This window comes from Loxodonta africana, chromosome X, assembly GCF_030014295.1.
Source record: "Loxodonta africana isolate mLoxAfr1 chromosome X, mLoxAfr1.hap2, whole genome shotgun sequence".
Taxonomy (NCBI): domain Eukaryota; kingdom Metazoa; phylum Chordata; class Mammalia; order Proboscidea; family Elephantidae; genus Loxodonta; species Loxodonta africana.
This window is the reverse complement of record NC_087369.1, coordinates 140,261,556-140,279,846: the sequence shown is the minus strand read 5'-3', so window position 1 is coordinate 140,279,846 and position 18,291 is coordinate 140,261,556. Positions and strand designations below refer to the sequence as shown.

At 41.0% G+C, this 18,291-nt stretch overlaps 1 protein-coding gene across 6 annotated transcripts in view; it reads right to left on the bottom strand.

The window, feature by feature from the left end:
* Positions 1-18,291, bottom strand: part of IL13RA1 (interleukin 13 receptor subunit alpha 1) — a 67,831-nt gene that overhangs the window by 31,389 nt on the left and 18,151 nt on the right. For 5 of the 6 annotated variants that reach the window (XM_064278713.1, XM_064278715.1, XM_064278711.1 and 2 more), the window contains exons 3-6: positions 16,248-16,386; positions 13,438-13,558; positions 7,249-7,427; positions 4,921-5,069 (exon numbers count right to left, since the gene is read on the bottom strand). In XM_064278713.1, coding sequence (XP_064134783.1) covers positions 4,921-5,069; positions 7,249-7,427; positions 13,438-13,558; positions 16,248-16,386 — 588 coding nt within the window. Of the gene's footprint in view, positions 1-4,920; positions 5,070-7,248; positions 7,428-13,437; positions 13,559-16,247; positions 16,387-17,330; positions 17,369-18,291 lie in introns of all 6 variants that reach the window. The other variant, XM_064278714.1, reaches the window with a different exon arrangement.

Sequence of the window (18,291 nt, the reverse complement as noted above, 5' to 3'; positions counted from 1 at the left end):
TAAAACCACAAGATACCAATACACACACCTACAGGACCATACCAAGTGTTGGTGAGAATGTGATGCACCTGGGGCTCTCAATTTCTGCTGTTAGTAGTGAAAATTGGCACAAACATTTTGGAAACCTGCTTCTTATCTACTAGAGATGATCATATATAATCCCGTGAATCATCTATGCCTACATACATGGCCAACAGAAATGTATGAACACGTATACAAAGAGACAAGCGCACAAATACTTGTAACAATAAAAAAAAAAATCCAAGCTGGAAACTATCCAAATGTACATTAATGGGAGAAGGCAGAAATAAAATGTAGAATATTCACAATGGAATGAATGCAATGAGAATGAACCATCTACATCAATATAGGTGAGTCGCATAACATAACGTTGAGCAAAAGAAGCCGGACACATAAAAAAGATCTACATATGTGGGATCAGAAACCCTGGTGGCACAGTGGTTGAGTGCTACAGCTGCTAACCAAAAGGTCAATAGTTCGAATCCACCAGGTGCTCCTTGGAAACCCTATGGGGCAGTTCTACTCTGCCCTACAGGGTCGCTATGAGTTGCCATCAACTCGACGGCAATGGGTTTGGTTTGGGTTTTATATGGGATCAAACTGACAGTAGTAACTCGAAAGATTAGATAGGAAACTTAAGAGGTCAGTGAGTTTATGTTAACAGGGGAGAAACAATTTGGAAAAGGAGACTGATAATGGTTACACAACTCAAAGAATGTGATCAATGTCACTGAATTGTACATGCAGAAATTGTTGAATTGCTGTATGTTCTGCTGTGTATGTTGTCAACAATGACAAAAGTAAAATAAATTTTAAAAAACAAAACTACATTCTGTATAATTCCATGTAAATCAAGCTCGAAAAGAGGCAAAAGACTAATCTATGGGATTGGAAGTCAGGATGGTAGTTGCTTTTTGCGAGGGTAATGCCTGGAAGGGGTTACGAGGGTGTTCAGGGGTACTGGTTACATAAATGAAGAATCATTTGTGAAAAGTCATTGTGCTATACACTGATAATTTGTGCAACTTTTTCTACAGTGTATTATGTATCAATAAAAAGTTAAAAAAAAAAAAAAAAGAACCAGTCTCCCTTGTTGAGAGTGTAAGATATCCAAGAACGACTAGATTGGAGAAAAGAAAATGCAAAGCAAAATTCTCCTCCACACAATTTCAGTCACTTACTATCTGATGCAAAGAGTCCCTGAAACGCAAATATTTCAAAATTGGAGTAAATACATCAACACATTAAAATTTGTTGCTTAGTCAACTGATATTAAAGAGATGTTTAAACAGTGGACAAAGCACAGATTTTTCCCATTCAATCTCATTCACTAAATGGTTCCTACCAGCATTTATAAAGAGCTAAAAGGCCAACTGAATGATGAAGGGCCATCCTATCAAAATGTCATCCAGAGGCAGAGAAAAAGCCACTCAGGAGCTACTACACCCCATTGCTGACTACTTGTAACCAGAGGTCTGAGGGGAATCACAAGTGCCAACTAACACTGAATGACCAGGCTGTAGGTTGATGTCCCCTTTCCCTGGGCCATCTCCCAGATATATAAATTCCAAAGTCAGCAAACCATTGCACAGATTTAAAATTCTGGGCTCTTGTTCAAATGTAAATTCCCTCTCGTTTCTTATCAGCTTCTCGGATACTATCGTGAGAAAGGGAAAACAAGGGCACAGAATACCAAGCTGGTAGTCTGCAGGGATGGGAAGGGGGGCGGTGGTCAAAGATAAATCCGTCTTCATGATTCTGTCATGAGCCACCTTTGACCACAGCTCTCGTGTGATGGCCCCAGTTCACATCCTAACTGGAACATCAGGTAAAATAATTCCTGAAAAATTCTTGCAAAAATTTTAAAAAGGGTCTAACCAGCAGAGGTCAAAACCAGTGAGCACAGAAAAAGCTGATGAGTCCTAGGGGAAGAAGCAGCTGGTGAACATCTGCTAAGAGAGAGAATGTTAAACTGAAGTATTTGTTGCTGTTGTTGTTAGGTGCTGTCGAGTTGGTTTCGACTCATGGCAACCTTATGTACAACAGAACAAAACATTACCCAGTCCTGCACCATCCTCACAATCATTGTTATGCTTGAGCCCATTGTTGCAGCCATTGTGTCAATCCATCGCATTGAGGGTCTTCCTCTTTTTCACTGACCCTCTACTTTACCAAGCATGATGTCCTTCTCCAGGGACTGATCCCTCCTGAACAACATGTCCGAAGTATGTGAGACGTAGCCTTGCCATCCTTGCTTCTAAGGAGCATCCTGGTTGTACTTCTTCCAAGACAGATTTGTTCATTCTTCTGGCAGCCCATGGTATATTCAATATTCTTTGCCAACACCATAACGCAAAGGCATCAATTCTTCTTCAGTCTTCCCTATTCATTGTCCAGCTTTCACATGCATATGAGGCCAGTTGAAAATATCATGGCTCGGGTCAGGTACACCTTAGTATATAAACAGTTAATTCCAAATAGACTATTTAGGTAGATAAATCTCATAGTATATGTGTTTTCTTCAGTTCAGAAGTTTGCAGGAAAAGTAACCCAATTCAGCAGGAATTTACTAAGTGATGATTACGCACATGATGTTATACCAAGTATTCTTGATCAAAGTATAGTACGTAAAGACCAACATTTGAAGTCCTATTGACTTTTGATCTGTGTGAGCTGTATCAAGATTAAGTAACCTCAGTTTTCAATAAAATGTAGGTTAAAACAGTACTCATTTCACAGGTTGTTATGAGAATCAAACAAGCTACTATATAACAAGCACGTAGAAACATGTATCTTTGTAGCATATCGTAAACACTAAATACCAAACCCATTGCCATCAAGTCAATTCCGACTCATAGTGACCCTATAGGACAGGGTAGAACTGCCCCACAGGCTTTCCAAGGAGTGGCTGGTGGATTTGAACTGCCTGCCTTTTGGTTAGTAGCCGAACACTTAACCACTGTAGCACTAGGAATCCAAACACTCAATAAACGAAAAAAAAAAATTTTTTTTTTATTACTATTAAGAGGAAGTATCGAGGTGGTCCCCAGTGGTTAAAAATACAAGCTTTGGAGTTATAACTTTGCTTAAGTCTTTACCGTCACGAGAGATGTAACCTCAGGCTTAACCTCTGAGACTAAGTTTCCTCATCTATAAAATGAGGACAAAATAACAGGACCTAGCTCCTTAGGGTTACTGTGAGAATTAAATGAGATAACGCAGGTATAGTGCTTATCAAAGTACCTAGTACACAGTAATCACTCAATACATGCTAGCAGGAACAGCACAAGTAGATATCCCTTGACTCCTTCCTACCAGAGCTTATATTTTCAGTGGAGAGACAAGGCATACACACATAAACAGATTAAGTATCAGGGCATAATTTAGTGCCAAATGAGTAATACATATAGCATGTGTGTCAGGATTTCAGAGAGAAAACAGGAAAGTCTGGAGTAATCAAGTATATTTCAACTTTCTGATAACTCACTTCGTTGTAAATCTAAGCACTACCCCCCACCCTACATGGATGGTTGTCCTTTGCTTTTCCCTGCATGGTATTGTATGGGGACACTGTGGTTTCTGATACTAATAATGATCATTATATTTCAGGAGACAGAGTCATCTGTCAACTTCCTGAAGGGCTCTGTTCAACTATGGCTCTGGTCACTCCCTCTGGAGTTACAGCTTGTCAACACTGAATTATTTTAGTAAGCATTTTGAAACTCCCATGATGAATTAAATAACTGGACCAAGGAACTCAACTACATGCAAGAAGCTGGGCTCCTTTAAAAGCCAGTAGAAGACAGAAAACACTTGGTTTCTAACCTCTAAAACTCATATGCACACAGGGCCAGGCAGGTAGCAACAAATGACTGGAGCAATCCCAGTGGTCTTAAGGCGCCATCTTATGAAAACTATACTCCTCAATTTTAAATCTGGGCAAAAAATTCAAATTTAATAAACAAACAAAACCTCACTTTCTGATCCAAATGAAAAAACGTATAAGGCCCTAGTTTGTAACCTTTAGTCCAAAGTCTAACAATGGGACTGATACCAGAGGTCATGCCACATTCTGGACAATGCCCCACAGGGACCTCTAATTAGCATGTTTCATGTTAGAGTCTGAATAGCATATATAATCCAACAAATGCTGATTACTTGAATTTGACTACTTAATTGCCACAAAGTCCAAGAAAACTGAATGGCTTTACCAGGGCCTCCAAACGGCTACATGACCTGATTCCTGCCTACTGCTCAGACATCTTTTCCTGCTATATTTTGGCCATATCGGCCTCCTTTCTGCTTCTCAAACATGCCCAGTTTGTTCCTGCCACAGAATCTTTGTACCTGCTGCTCCTTCTCCCCGCAGATCTTAAACGGCTAGCTCCTGCCCATCATTCTGGTCTCATCTCAAATGTCATCACTTTGGATGACTATCCTACCTAATGCTCCCTCAGGCCCCCCGCCCCCGTCATTCTCTATTATGTTACCCCATTGTATCTTCTTCCTAACATTTACTCTCTGAAATTAGCTTCTTTGTTTACAAACTTATTTTCTAGCATGTAAGTTTCATGGGGGGCTAGAGTGAAACAACTTGTTTGTCACGTGTCACGTTCACTGCCTTATCTCCAGCACTTACAACAGTGCTTGGCACGTGGTAGATACTTAATAAAAATTTGTTGAGCAGATGAGTTAATGAATGGCTTGAACCATACTACCATAAACGTGCAACCCTTCTACCATGCCCTATTTCAGACAAGAAGCATCAGTATTATCAGTGGCTTAAGGTGACAAATCCAAGAGCTACATTTCATTGATATTTTAATTTATTCCGTGGTGATACATTCAAGTGAAAAGAAAAAATATCTAAATAAAGCCAAGCTAAAAGAAAAAACTTACAGGAAAGATTTCTGAAACAACGTGGCTGTTATTGATTTCGAGTTGGTAAAGTAAGCATTTGCTCTCAAAATTCTCTGGATTTTTCCATTCCACATACAAGCCGTCATTTTTGAAGGAAAGATTTTTAATATCTGGAGGGTCAGGTTTCACTGCAAGATAGAAATAGAAGAATACAAATTAACTTCCCGAGTTTATTTTGATGAGATACATGTATGAGTAGGGATAATGAAGGTCACAAAGTTCAATTAAAATAGAGCTGATGCTTTCAATGGCCTCACATGCTCAGACATACAGTTTTAGAATTCCTGGTTGGCCACAATTAACAGAGCAAGTTTATTTAAAGCTGCCTAGTAAAATGGATTGAAAGAACAGCTTTGTAGTGTCTGGCAGATTACATAAACTCTGACCTGCATCGAGTTAGAAAAGGGTCAGGCCATAATCAGGACATCCAGTTGCAACATCCAGAATACAGAAAAGGAGTGTTGGGCTCCAAATGTGCCTTCAACTGATAGGTACGAGGCACCAGGTACAAGGGGCTTTCCCAGCTGTCACTCATTCATGCCAATCAAAGATCACAACTAAAAATGTCGTTATGTGCTATCAAGTCCACTCTGCCTCAGAGCCACCCCATGTGACAGAGTAGAACCGCCCCATAGGGTTTTCTTGGCTGTAATCTTCATGAAAGCAGATCACCAGGTATTTCTCACATGGAGCTGGTAGGTTTGAACTGCCAACCTTTCGGTTAGCAGCCAAATGCTTAACTGTTTGTGCCCCAGGGCTCTTTGCCAGTCAATTTGGATTTTCAGGAGTCAGCTATGTTTAAGACCAAGCATTAGGAGAGAATGAATAATTAACAGAAAACATCTTGAAAAAACGTCATCTTCTGGCTGAGGACGATCTTCTTTTATGTCACCATTAACATCCAGGAAGAAGAGCAGCAAAATGAGCTTTAATAAGGCCCATCTAGGACAATGTGTCAAGCAAAGGGGGAGGAAAGAGAAGGGCTTTGCTTCAGATTACCCCATTCAGCAAGCTGCCCTGACTTCCCTCCCCTGACCTACAAACTAAGCTGCCTTTGGTCCACTATTAGAATTCACTTCCATGACTATCTAAAGGCGTGTTAAATAGTGTTCTGCTCCAAGGCTTGGGAGCATTTTTCAATTAATGACTATTTGCTTATAAATCATTTACACCATATAGACAGAATCTGAGCTCCCTGTTAGGATATTACAACAAATAAACCATGATGCTTTTAGTACTCTAATGTTTTAGAGATTTACAAAATGCTTGTGTACACTTGGTATCATCTGGAACTTATAATAATCCTTTGAAGTCAAGAGAAACCATGCACCCCATTTTACAGATGAGGACCAGGTAAAGAGAGATTATATGCCCTGTCCAAAGTGGAGGAGCTAGGACCTCAACCAGATTATTTTGGTTTCAAGTAGAGGGCTCTTTCTAATAGGCCGACACTCAGCTGATATGCCCCGTTAGGGCTACACTGCTTGTTTTGATTGCTTAATGCCTGTGCCATACAGAGTGTTAAATATTTTTAATATCATCCCTTATTACACCATCTGGATTCTAAGCATTTGCTAACTAATAGATAGCTAATTCAGGAAGTATATATGTGATCATGTTTATTCTGCAGCATCATTCTCTCAAGTAGCACAAGTGAAAAGAGAATAGATCTTAGAGTCAGACAGCCTGGGTGCCAGTCTCAGTTTTTCAACTGCTCTAAGTCTCAGAATGTTCATAAGTAAACAGGAACAAAACATCTGGCAAAACACATGCTCAATAAATATTAAAATTTCCAAGCTTGTTTCTTTAAAAAAAGATCTACCAAAGAACCAAAACCAAAACCCAAACCTGTTGCCATGGAGTCGATTCTGACTCATAGTGACCCTACAGGACAGAACAGAACTGCCCCATAAGGTTTCCAAGGAGTGGCTGGTAGATTCGAACTGCCAAACTTTTGGTTAGCAGCTGTTGCACTTAACCACTAGGCAAACAGGCCACCCTAGCAAAGAAAACCCAGTGCCGTCGAGTCAATTCCGACTCATAGCGGCCCTATAGGACAGAGTAGAACCGCCCCGTAGAGTTTCCAAGGAGCGCCTGGCGGATTTGAACTGCCGACCCTTGGGTTAGCAGCTGGAGCACTTAATCACTATGCCACCAGGGTTTCCCTATCAAAGAAAGGTATCCATAAATACAGTCCCTTGTTTTGAGAAGATCCTAAGACCATAATCATCATTTTTTATTTGTACTGATTGTTCAAAAAACAGAACTCTTCCATCCCCACAATCATAGAGGACTTCCAAAACTTACCATAGGAACTTAGAGGTACTACATTGAACGATGGTCTAATTTTTCCTGCGTTATCCTTGACCATTATTTGGACGCTACCTTGTTCCAAACTGGAATCCTTCAGATTAAAGGAACAACCGATACGTTGACCTTCGCTATAGATGTTTTCACACTGAAGAATTTTTCCCAGGCTGCTGTGCCTACAAGATAAAAAGTAAGATCGACCTTTTGCATTACTTTTAAGAAAGTAAGAAAAAAGGTAGACTTCTTTTTTTTTTTTTTTTAAGGAATGAAGGAAATGCCCATGAAAAAGCAATATTTGCAATACAGCAAGATACCTTTTTTTAAAATTTTATTTGATAATGTGACTCCATTTCACACTACAGAGAGGATATTCCTTTTTTAGTGGACATTGGTATTTTCAATAGCTATGGAAATTATAGGCGTTTTGTGCTTTTTAAAAATGCTCATCTGCTGGAATCCATGATTCTCCTCTGGCCCGTCTGCCTGGCCCTTCCTTCCTTTGCTTGGCTTGTTCCTCTCCCTCCTCCTTGTCCCCAGGGCTTCACATCCTGTCCTCCAGCCCTGTGCACACTCTTCTCTCTTACTCATTCACTCACCCCTGGTTCATCACTCTCACCCCTCAATATCATCTCTATGCTGGGAATTCCTAGTCATAACCTCTCCTCTCTTCCTGAAGTTAGCCTCAGATTCAGTGTCCAAAGCACAGAACATTCTCCCTCTTCCATGCTAAGCTATCTTTTCTTTCACCCTTCCCCATTTCTATCAGTCAGTCCTTATTTTCTCTGGGATCTCATATTGTTGTTGTTGTTAGGTGCTGTAGAGTTGGTTCCAACTCATAGGAACCCTATAGGACAGAGGATAACTGCCCCATAGAGTTTCCAAGGAGTGGATGGTAGATTCAAACTGCCGACCTTTTTGATTAGCAGCCATAGCTCGCTGTAGCTCTTAAACCACTGCGCCACCAGGGCTCCAGATCCCATATTAGACACTTTGAAATTGCCTTTTGTTCCCTGCTTTCTCTAGATTCTATTACCAAATTCTGTTATTTTTCCTTTTGCAAAGCTTATTGGATTCTCTCCTGTGCTATTCCCGTTGTCCACACCCTGTTTCATGCCCTAATCACTTCATTAGCAGAGCCCTTCAGTCACTGCCAGATCATTGTTCCAGAGCCCAATGGTTTTCTAAAGTTGTCTACCTCCACTGCGTGGCTTTAAATGACTTCCATACACAGTATTGCTAGTATCTTATTTCCCATTTGACTGCTACACAACCTCTGCTCGATGACCACAATACCTAGTACAGTGCAGACAGACAGAATATGCTTGTAACACTTTATTCTTCACTAGGTTATCAAGGGATTCTGGTGTTTTTAGTAACTGGCAGAAGACACGGGGTCAACGTTTACATCATCAACCACAGTGGGAATTGTGAAAGGTACTTCAGAAAATGGCATTTTATAAAATGACCTAAGAGAGTGAGAATCCCAAACTTTTGACCTTTTAGCTCAGAATCCTCTTTAGTAATTTAAAATGCAGATTCCTCAGACCTTCTCCCAGAGAATCTGGCTTAGAAGGTTCCAAACAGGGCGTAAGAACCAGAATTTTGAAAGCAATTCTCCAGGGGATTCTGCTGCCAATCAGGTTTTTAAAAACTCAGATCTAATGTATTTACTCCTTCAAAGACAGTACAAAGAAATGCTTCGGTATAGAAGATGCTCTTGTCCCTCAGGAGATTGTAAGGCACAAGCTTTTTCTCCCAGCTCCAGGCTCCTGTGGTTCACGGATGAGAGCAGCCTTTTCAAACTTTAAAGTTATCGTCAAGGCTAACTGGTAGATCAGACAGGCCTGGGATGTTTCCACCCACAGCCAGAAACAGAAACTGAAGAAACTTAGGACATGCTTGTTACATAACTAAAGAAAGCCATGCACACACACAAAATTTTTTTTAAATAATGAAAGAAGCTCCTCTAACGAACAATCTTTTAGTCTCTTTTTCATTTTTATGCCGTATTTCACATATTCTCACAGACACCAGCCATAAATTTTTTAAAAATTTGTTGTAATTTAAAAATAGTAATTAAAAGAGAAGGAGCCCTGGTGCTGCAGTGGTTAAGCATTCAGCTGCTAACCAAAAAAGGTTGGCAGTTTGACTCCATCAGGTCCTCCTTGGAAACCCTGTGGGGCAGTTCTACTCTGTCCTGCAGGGTCGCTACGAGTTGGAATCGACTCGACAGCAACAGATTTGGTGTTTTTGGTTAATAAAAGAGAAAAATACTGGTTTTAAATAGAATTCTTTTGGACTTCTTGTTGAAGATTAGATAATAACCTAAGATACTGAAAACATTCAGGTGTTTCCTATTTATATTCACACACTGAATTTCTCCATACACTCACATTGCAGCCCCAAGGAGAAAATGGACAAATAAAGGGAAAGAGAAGTGGGCAGTTTTACCCTAAACCAATTCCTAGTGCTTGATAATGTGCTGGGTAGCGCAGGTCTATGCTACAGAAAGAGCGCACACCGATGACCAACTCTGGGAATGCAGATGACAAGAAGCGGGGATCCCTGATACCTGTCCCCCTTGGGTGTCAGTGAACCATTACTGTCTTGGGAATGCTTCAGGAACCACCTCCGAAGAAGTTGATGCCCTGCACAAAGGCATCAACTAGGGACTGAAAGGCAGCCCAAGCACTGTCTGCTGTTGGCTTGGCAAGAGGCAGCATCAGCCCAGAGGAGGAGGAATATTTTTCAGATTGATTTGGTCTAGTTTTTTGTAATTCATTCACTCAGTGGGGGCACTCTTTTTGCCACTTGCACTAAGACAGTCTGCGCGAGCAGTTTGAGATTGGCTGCTAACCTAAAAGTTGGTGGTTCAGACCCACCCAGAAGAGGAAGACAGGCCTGGCAAACTGCTTCCATAAAGATTATAGCCAAGAAAACCCTTTGGAGCAGTTCTATTCTGTAACACATGGGGTCGCGATGAATCAGGGGCCAACTCGATGGCAGCTAACAACAATGACAGCAAGTACGTGTCCCAAAGCACTTCCCTATTTTTGTCTTATAAGGAACCAAGGACTAGGCCACCATCTACCTCTAGTGCCACCTCGATTCTAATACACAGTCAGCCGCGGAATAAGACACAGCTTTAAGACTTTTTCTCTTCTTTTCCAGTCCCTTACTTTTTTTATACAAACACAGGCTCTTCGAAGGTTTTCCCTGTGGTCTTACCATTAACGACTTCAGGGAAAGCAATAGGGGTTAACTGCATAACAAACACAGGAATGCAACCAACTTATACTCAGTACCCAGTGCCGTTGTGGAGTCGATTCCGACTCATAAGTCATCTTAAAAGTCTGTAGTAAAAGCTCTCCCTGCATCAGCAAAGCCTGGCTACTCCTTTCAAGGCTTGGTTCTTTGGCCCCTTCACTAGCAATTCTTCTGGGAGTCAGATCTACTCAATCATGTTTTCATTCCAGAGCTATAATGCTCCTGAGTTACCTGTACCTCCTACGTCCTTGCCCTACACTAAAATGCTATCTAGCTTTGGATCTGACCAAACATTTAAAACTTATTTATGGAGTACCTAGCATGTGTGAGACACTGAAGTCAAATAAGACACAGCCCCTGCCCTCAAGAGAGATCAGTCTAGTGAGGACTACTACCAAGTAAACAGGAAATGACAACACAGTATACTAAGTGCTGTGACACAGGGAAGTGTGAGGTGCCGTGGGACACAACGAAGGGACACGTAGCTAGACTTGAGAGGTCAAAGAAAGTTTTCTGGAGAGGAAATGATGTCTGAGCTAATCAGGGCAGATACAAGCTCTCATCAGATGAAAGGGTGAGGCATGGGATTTAGGAAGGATGCAGAATACTCCCACTATTCGGTTTTAAGAATGTCTGAAGAGCGAGTTTGAGGAACTGAAAGAAGTTCTGGTGTAGGCTGGAGGGGAGGATGCAAACAGGCACATGGAAGGAGATGAGAACTGAGGCGAGAGAGACTGACAGGAGCTAGATCATAAAGGACTTTATCTGACCACACTGATGAGTTTGGACTTTATCCCAAAGTCACCAGGAAGTCACTGAAGGGTTTTAAGTAAAGGAGAAACAACAAGTATCTAGAGTAGGCAAGTGAAACTACAAAACCTCAAATGAGAATCATTTACCTCGGTGGGGGGGGACCCCTCCTGACTGAATCACATATTCTCAGTGCCCTCTGGCTTCATCTGGAGCGCTCTGCAAGTTTTCCAGGAGTACCTGGCCATCTGCTCCAGTAAACATTACAGCCTAGGAAACCTATGGGGCAGTTCTACTCTGTCATATAGGGTCGCTATGAGTAGGGATCAAATCCACGGCACACAAGAACAACAACTCTTCCACAGGAGAGGAGAGTGAATGCTAACCCCTAGGGCAACTTTGGAGGTTTTATTTCAAAAATTCATGTGATTTTTGCATTCTATTCCAGGATACAGCCATGGGTGTTTTAACACACCAAAAGTATTTTTTTTGTCAAGTTATCAGACAAAATGGATACTCCAAGATGAAAGGCCATGTTTATCCTTGTAGCTTTAGAAGCCCTGGACACAGTGTTCCACTCCTCAGTTTGAGAAGTACCATTAAGCCATTCTCTCAGAGGCAATTTTAACAAATGATAGCAAGGGGGAAAGGCCACACAGAAGACAAACTGCCAACACTGGATTTTTCCCTTGCCAGCTAAATATCCCCATTCCTGAGAATGCTTTTCCCAAGAGGCCAGCCCCTGAGAATCTCCCCAATCTGTGCAGACTCTCATTTGCCCCCCATTTCATCAAAGCCTGCTCCCTGTCACCACCCCAATCCCCACCGTCGCTTCCCACCACGAGTCTGTCTCTATCTTTGTAATAATCTTTACCACACACTGCCTTATCTTATTATATAGGTAACTGTGTCTGGGGCTGTCTCTCCTTCTACACTGTAAGCTTTGGGAGCAAAGAGACAGGTTTCTCATCTTTGTTGGCCCTCCAGTGCTGTATCCACAATATATGCTGAATACAAGTTCACTGAATTGAATTGATTAACCTGGTCCTTTCTTCTTGTTTTGTTGCTGCTAATTCTAGACTCTAAAGGAAAGGACATGTTCAAAGGTGAATTTGGAAAACAAATTTTATAGACAGAGTCACAAATATAAAAGACAAGTTGTGTTGTGAGGAGCTAAGCTGCTTTTTGACCCTGGGAATGACACAATTTTCTTTTTTAAAAGTAGACACCAATTACTCATACACTGCTGGTAGGAACACAAAATGGTACAGCCACTCTAGAAAACGGTTCAGCAGTTTCTTTTAAAACTAAGCCCGCAATTACCACATGATCTACAAATTGCTCTCTTGGGTATTTATCTCAAAGAACTGAAAGCTCACGTTGACACAAGAGCCTGTACTCCAATGCTCACAGAAGCTTTATTTATAATAACCCCAAACTAGAAACAACTGAGATGTCCTTCAATGGGTGAATGGCTAAGGGAACTGTAGCCCCCCCAATGGAATGGTACTCAGCAATGAAACAGCACAAACTACTGATACAAGCAATACCTTGGATGGTTCTCAAGGGCATTATGCTGAGTGAAAAAGGCAAGCACAAAAGAATATATGCTGTTTAATTTCATCTCAACAACATTCTTGAAATGACAAAAGTATAGAGAACAGATTAATGGCTGCCAGCGTTTAGGGACTGGTGGGGTGGTACAGGAGGGAGGTAGGTGTGGCTATAAAAGGGCAACTTGAGGGATCCTTATGGTAATGAACTGTTTTGTATCTAAACGTGATAATTACACAGAACTACACAGACACATACATACACAAATGCAAGTAAAATTGCTGAAATATGAATAAAGTCAGCAGATCGTACCAATGCCAACTTTCTGGTTTTGGTACTGTACTCTAGTTACGCAAGTTGTTACCATTGGAGGGAAATGGGTGAAGGGTACACGGGACCTCCCTGTGTGTTTTTTGCCACTTCCTATAGATCTATAATTATTTCAAAATAAAAAAAGGTTTTTAAAAAAAACGTAGACACCAAAAACTGATACATTTCCCACTGAAGGAAACTGTCCATCTTCTTAGGTTTGCAGAAGAGGGAGCTTTTTTTTTTTTTTTTTTAAACTAGGCTGGATCCAAAGGCTCTGTCCTTCTACTATACATGCATACTCACCAGTAGTAGAGCGTGTAGTTAGTGTCGGGACTCGTATTATTGCCAGGGAGCCAAGAACACTTCATGTAGCTCAGGTTGTGCCAAATGCATTGCAGCTCAGTCACAGCAGACTCAGGGTCACCTAGAAACCCAGGCCAAGAGTTTAGGACTCTTCCTTTCCTTATAATGCAAACTAGCCAACTCACTCTGGGGAATGGGGGTTAGCAGGGGTATTTTGTGCTGCCTTATCAGAAAGTCAATCCCTAATCTCTCCTCATTTTACACCCAGGACAGAGAAAACCCAAATCTAATTTACTCACAACTTTCTCTATTACCTCTTGATAATAAGAAAATATCTTTGCTATCTCTGAGGGGTCCTAACTCTTGTACCCCTAACTGGAGACAGAAGTTAAAGGTCAAATAATATTTTAATCATAGGCAATGACTATAGAATTCCTAACTGAATGTGGAAATAGAAACAACTCCTACATCTTCTGAAAAAAAAAAAACCTTACTGAGATACAGTTTACCTTCCTATCTTTTGATCAATACTGACACAAGTCTTGTTTAAAAAATTTAAACAAGCTCATCAACAGATGAATGGATACACAAAATGTGGTATATACATGCAGTGGAATACTACTCAGCCAGTAGGAGAAATCAAGTCCTGGTGCATGCCACAACATGGATGAACCTTGAAAACACGCTGAGTGAAACAAGTCAGTCACAAAATATGATCTCATTTACATGAAATAAGCAAATATATAGAAAACAAAGATTATTGATGTTACCAGGGGTTGCAGGGAAGGAGAAAAGGAGAATTTCTGGGGGAAAAGGCATTCGGTTTATGTTCATGGTGGTGGAATGTTTTAGAGGTAGATAGCGATAATGGTGGCACATGAAAAATGTAATTAACGTCATTAAATGGTAAATGTGGAAGTTGTTGCGTTGGCAATGTTTGGAGTGTATATTTTCACCACAATAAAAAAAAATTAAGCAAACAAATATTTCTCCTGAAGCAATTCTGGGGACGAGTAAACATAACTCTCAGCAGCTGTCTATCGCTGTGACTTTAACTGACTGCCCTCGAGCTGATTCTCACTCATAGTGACCCTACAGGACAGAGAAGAACTGCCCCATAGGATTTCCTAGACTGTAATTTTTAGGAAAGCAGACTGCCACATCTTTCTCCCATGAAGCAGCTGGTGGGTTCAAACTACTGACCTTTTGGGTCGCAGCCAAGTGCTTAACCACTGTACCACCAGGGCTCCTTGTTGTGACGTTAGGAGCTCTAAAATCTTTATGACTTGAAATCTCTACCCTTTATAAAGGCTTTTGAGTTAAAGCATCAAGTCTCTAAATTAAATGCCCCTGCTTCAAATGCCAACCTGCTACCTCTAGTGATCCTCGCAGGGGTACTACACTGACATCTTCAACCATTCTACTGTCATGGTGTGATTTAGGTTTTTTCAAAGTATTTATAAACTCCTAAAGGAATGAGAATAGGCAGGTAAGTTGTTTTAAATCATGCTCCCAGACTTCTGAATTTTATAATTTTATACATATTGCTTCATATACTTTTGACTATTGGAAAGTGGGTAGAGAGAATGGTCTGAAGCACAGGACATGTAATGCTAAGGTTTGGAAGTGGGACACGGGAGAGGACAACCAAAGGGCAACATAATATTAATAAATAATACATACAGCATTTACTCTTTGCCAGGCACTATTCTAAGCACCTTACATATATTGATTTATGTAATCCTCTCAACAATCCTGACAGACCGTGCTACAATTTTATCATGTCCATTTTACACATGAGGAAACTAAAGTACAGACAACTTAAGATTACTTAACTTGTCCGTACTTTAGTTTCCTCATGTTTAAAAAATCCCAAAATAAGTAATTGGTACACATGGGATTTAAACTTAAAACAGCTGGTAGCCCTGCTCTTAATCAGTATGTGCTACTTCCTGTATGTAACATAAGTACCACAAGGACACTGGCGGTGAGTGGGAAGCGAGTAAGGGATCCAATGATCAATCTCACTACGTGACAGCTTTTCCTAGGACTAGTCCATTGTTGGAACTAGGCCAACATGCCCATTTTTCTTTTTTTAATATCTTTCCCCAAATATATCCTGTGTATCAAACTAATTTCCATATAAGTAAGATACTATTTTGTTTTTAAAGCACTGGACCTGGAGAGGAGCCCTGGTGGCACAATGGTTAAAGCTCTTGGCTACTAACAATTCAAGCCCACCAGCTGCTCTGTGGGAGAAAGATATGGCAGTCTGCTTCTGTAAAGATTTACAGCCTTGGAAAACCTACAGGGCGGGGGGCAGTTCTACTCTGTCCTACAGGGTGGCTAGGAGTCAGAATCAACTTGAGGACAGTGGGTTGGATTTGGTTTTGGTTGGACCTGGAATCTGAAGACTTAAGATCTAGTCTCAGTGCTGTCACTTGTGACTTAGAGCAAGTCACTTCAGTTCCCTTCTTCCACATAAAATGAAGCAGGGCAATAATATATGCCTTGTTCACTTCCCAAGATAAGCTTGTAAGACTCAATTCTGGGGAAGTGTATGCATGTGTGTGATTTTTTAAATTATTAAGTGCTATATAACTGTCAGGCATTGTTATTCATGTTGTCTGTAAGCTCTGTGAATGCAGGAATGTATTATCATTTATCATTGTGTGGCCAGCAACCAGCCCAATGCCTGGCACTTATTAGACTCTGCAAATGTTTGAGAATTCAATGAACGATGAACATAAGTACATGCATAATTTGGATTCATTCTTTAAACACCAAGAAATAGTACTTTCAGCTGTTACCTTCAGGGGGTGAGATGCACTTTTCCACCAAAATGCTAGGTTTCTCACTTTCATTCGTACTACACTGGGACCCCACTTGCAGACAAATTCTCTCATTCAGGGGCACTTCTTTTGAACGATGAGTTTCTGGAGCAATTTTCTAAGGTTAGGAAATAAAAAAAAATAGCATTGCTGTAACAAATACAGAGAAATACACTTAAACGATAAAACATTAGCATACCCATGTGCTTTTTAAAACAAAAGGTTAGTTCTCAAATGGTATAGATAAGTGATTCTTAACCAGGAGTGATTTTGCCCTCCCCCCTTGGGGACATTTGGCAATGTCTGTCCCCCTTGGGGACATTTGGCATTTTTGGTTGTCAGAATTTGGGAGGCGGGTGCTACTGGCATCTAGTGGGTAGAGGCTAGGGACAATGCAAAACATCCTATGAAGCACAGGACAGTCCCGACAACAAAGAATTATACTGTCCCAGAGGTCAGTAGTGTAGCTGCTGAGCAACACCGGTACAGATAAAAGAAAGTTGTCCTCATTTTTAAACGTATAAATATCATGCTGACATATCAACTGTCTAAAATTAATTTTGAAAGAAGCACAATATGATTATCAAAATTGAATTCCAAAAGATTAGTCCAAAGGACTAATGGATGACAACTACCACAGCCTCCACCAGACTGAGTCCAGTACAACTAGCTGGTGCCCAGCTACCAACACCGACTGCTCTGACAGGGATCACAATAGAGGGCTCTGGACAGAGCTGGAGAAAAATGTAGAACAAAATTCAAACTCACAAAGAAAGACCAGGCTTACCGGTCTGACAGAGGCTAGAGAAACCCTGAGAGTATGGCCCCTGGACATCCTTTTGGCTCAGTAATGAAGTCACTCCTGAGGTTTACCCTTCGGCCAAAGATTAGACAGGCCCATAAAACAAAACAAGACTAAAGGGGCACACCAGCCCAGGGGCAAGGACTAGAAGGCAGGAAGGGAAAGGAAAGCTGGTAATAAGGAACCCAAGGTTGAGAAGGGAGAGTGTTGACATGTCGTGGGGTTGTTAACCAATGTCATAAAACAATATGTGTACTAACCATTTAATGAGAAGCTAGTTTGTTCTGTAAACCTTCATCTAAAATACAATAAAAAGAAAAATTCAATTCTAAGCAGATACGGTATACCATCAAGATCAAGTTAAAAAGGATTGCTTTCAGAATCCATTTATTGTGGTTACCTCTTAGGAAAGAGGAGTCCCTGGGTAGTACAAACTGTTAACACACTTGGCTGCTAACTGAAAGGCTGGAGGCTGGAGTCCACACAGAGGCTCTTTGGAAGGAAGGCCTAGTGATCTACTTCCGAAAAATTAGCCATTGAAAACCCTATGGAGCGCAGTTTTGTTCTGACACACACGGGCTCATCATATGAGTCAGAATCGACTTGATGGGAACTAGTTTGGTTTTCTAGGGAGAGGAAGGAAAGGAGGGGGGCCTGAGGGAGAAGGAGAGAGACTTCATTAAGCACCTTTCTTTATAGTTTGACTACGCGGGCTATCTCATATGCATATATAGAAAACTGAAGGATTGCTATTCGCACTTTCGCACTTAGTGTACCACACTACTATTCTGAAAAGTAGATAAGCTTTGTGGAACCACAGAAAACTAACTTACAGGCAGCATACAGACGTAAATCACAAATCTGGTTATTATGATTTAGAATAATGCGATCAAAGGGTTCTTTCGGAAATTCGTATTTCCCAAGGTGACAGAGTTGGAATAATTATGAATGGAGCTGCTTTTAATTGGAGCTCCAAGGAGAGCACTTCCTGTTTTGCAAGTTTCTGACTCAAGTTGGAGATAGCATTTCCTTTTATATTTGTGCCGATAGTCACAAAGGGGAAAATTTGTCATTGTTACTTCTATATACCACCCCAAGCCAAGAGGTTGTTTTGCCATTTTATATGCCTGCTGCCAGCTTCGCATGAGGGCAAGCATGAAATGCCATCAAAAGCAGGACATAAGTATGCCCTCTGAGAGGTAAACTAGCAAATCAACAATT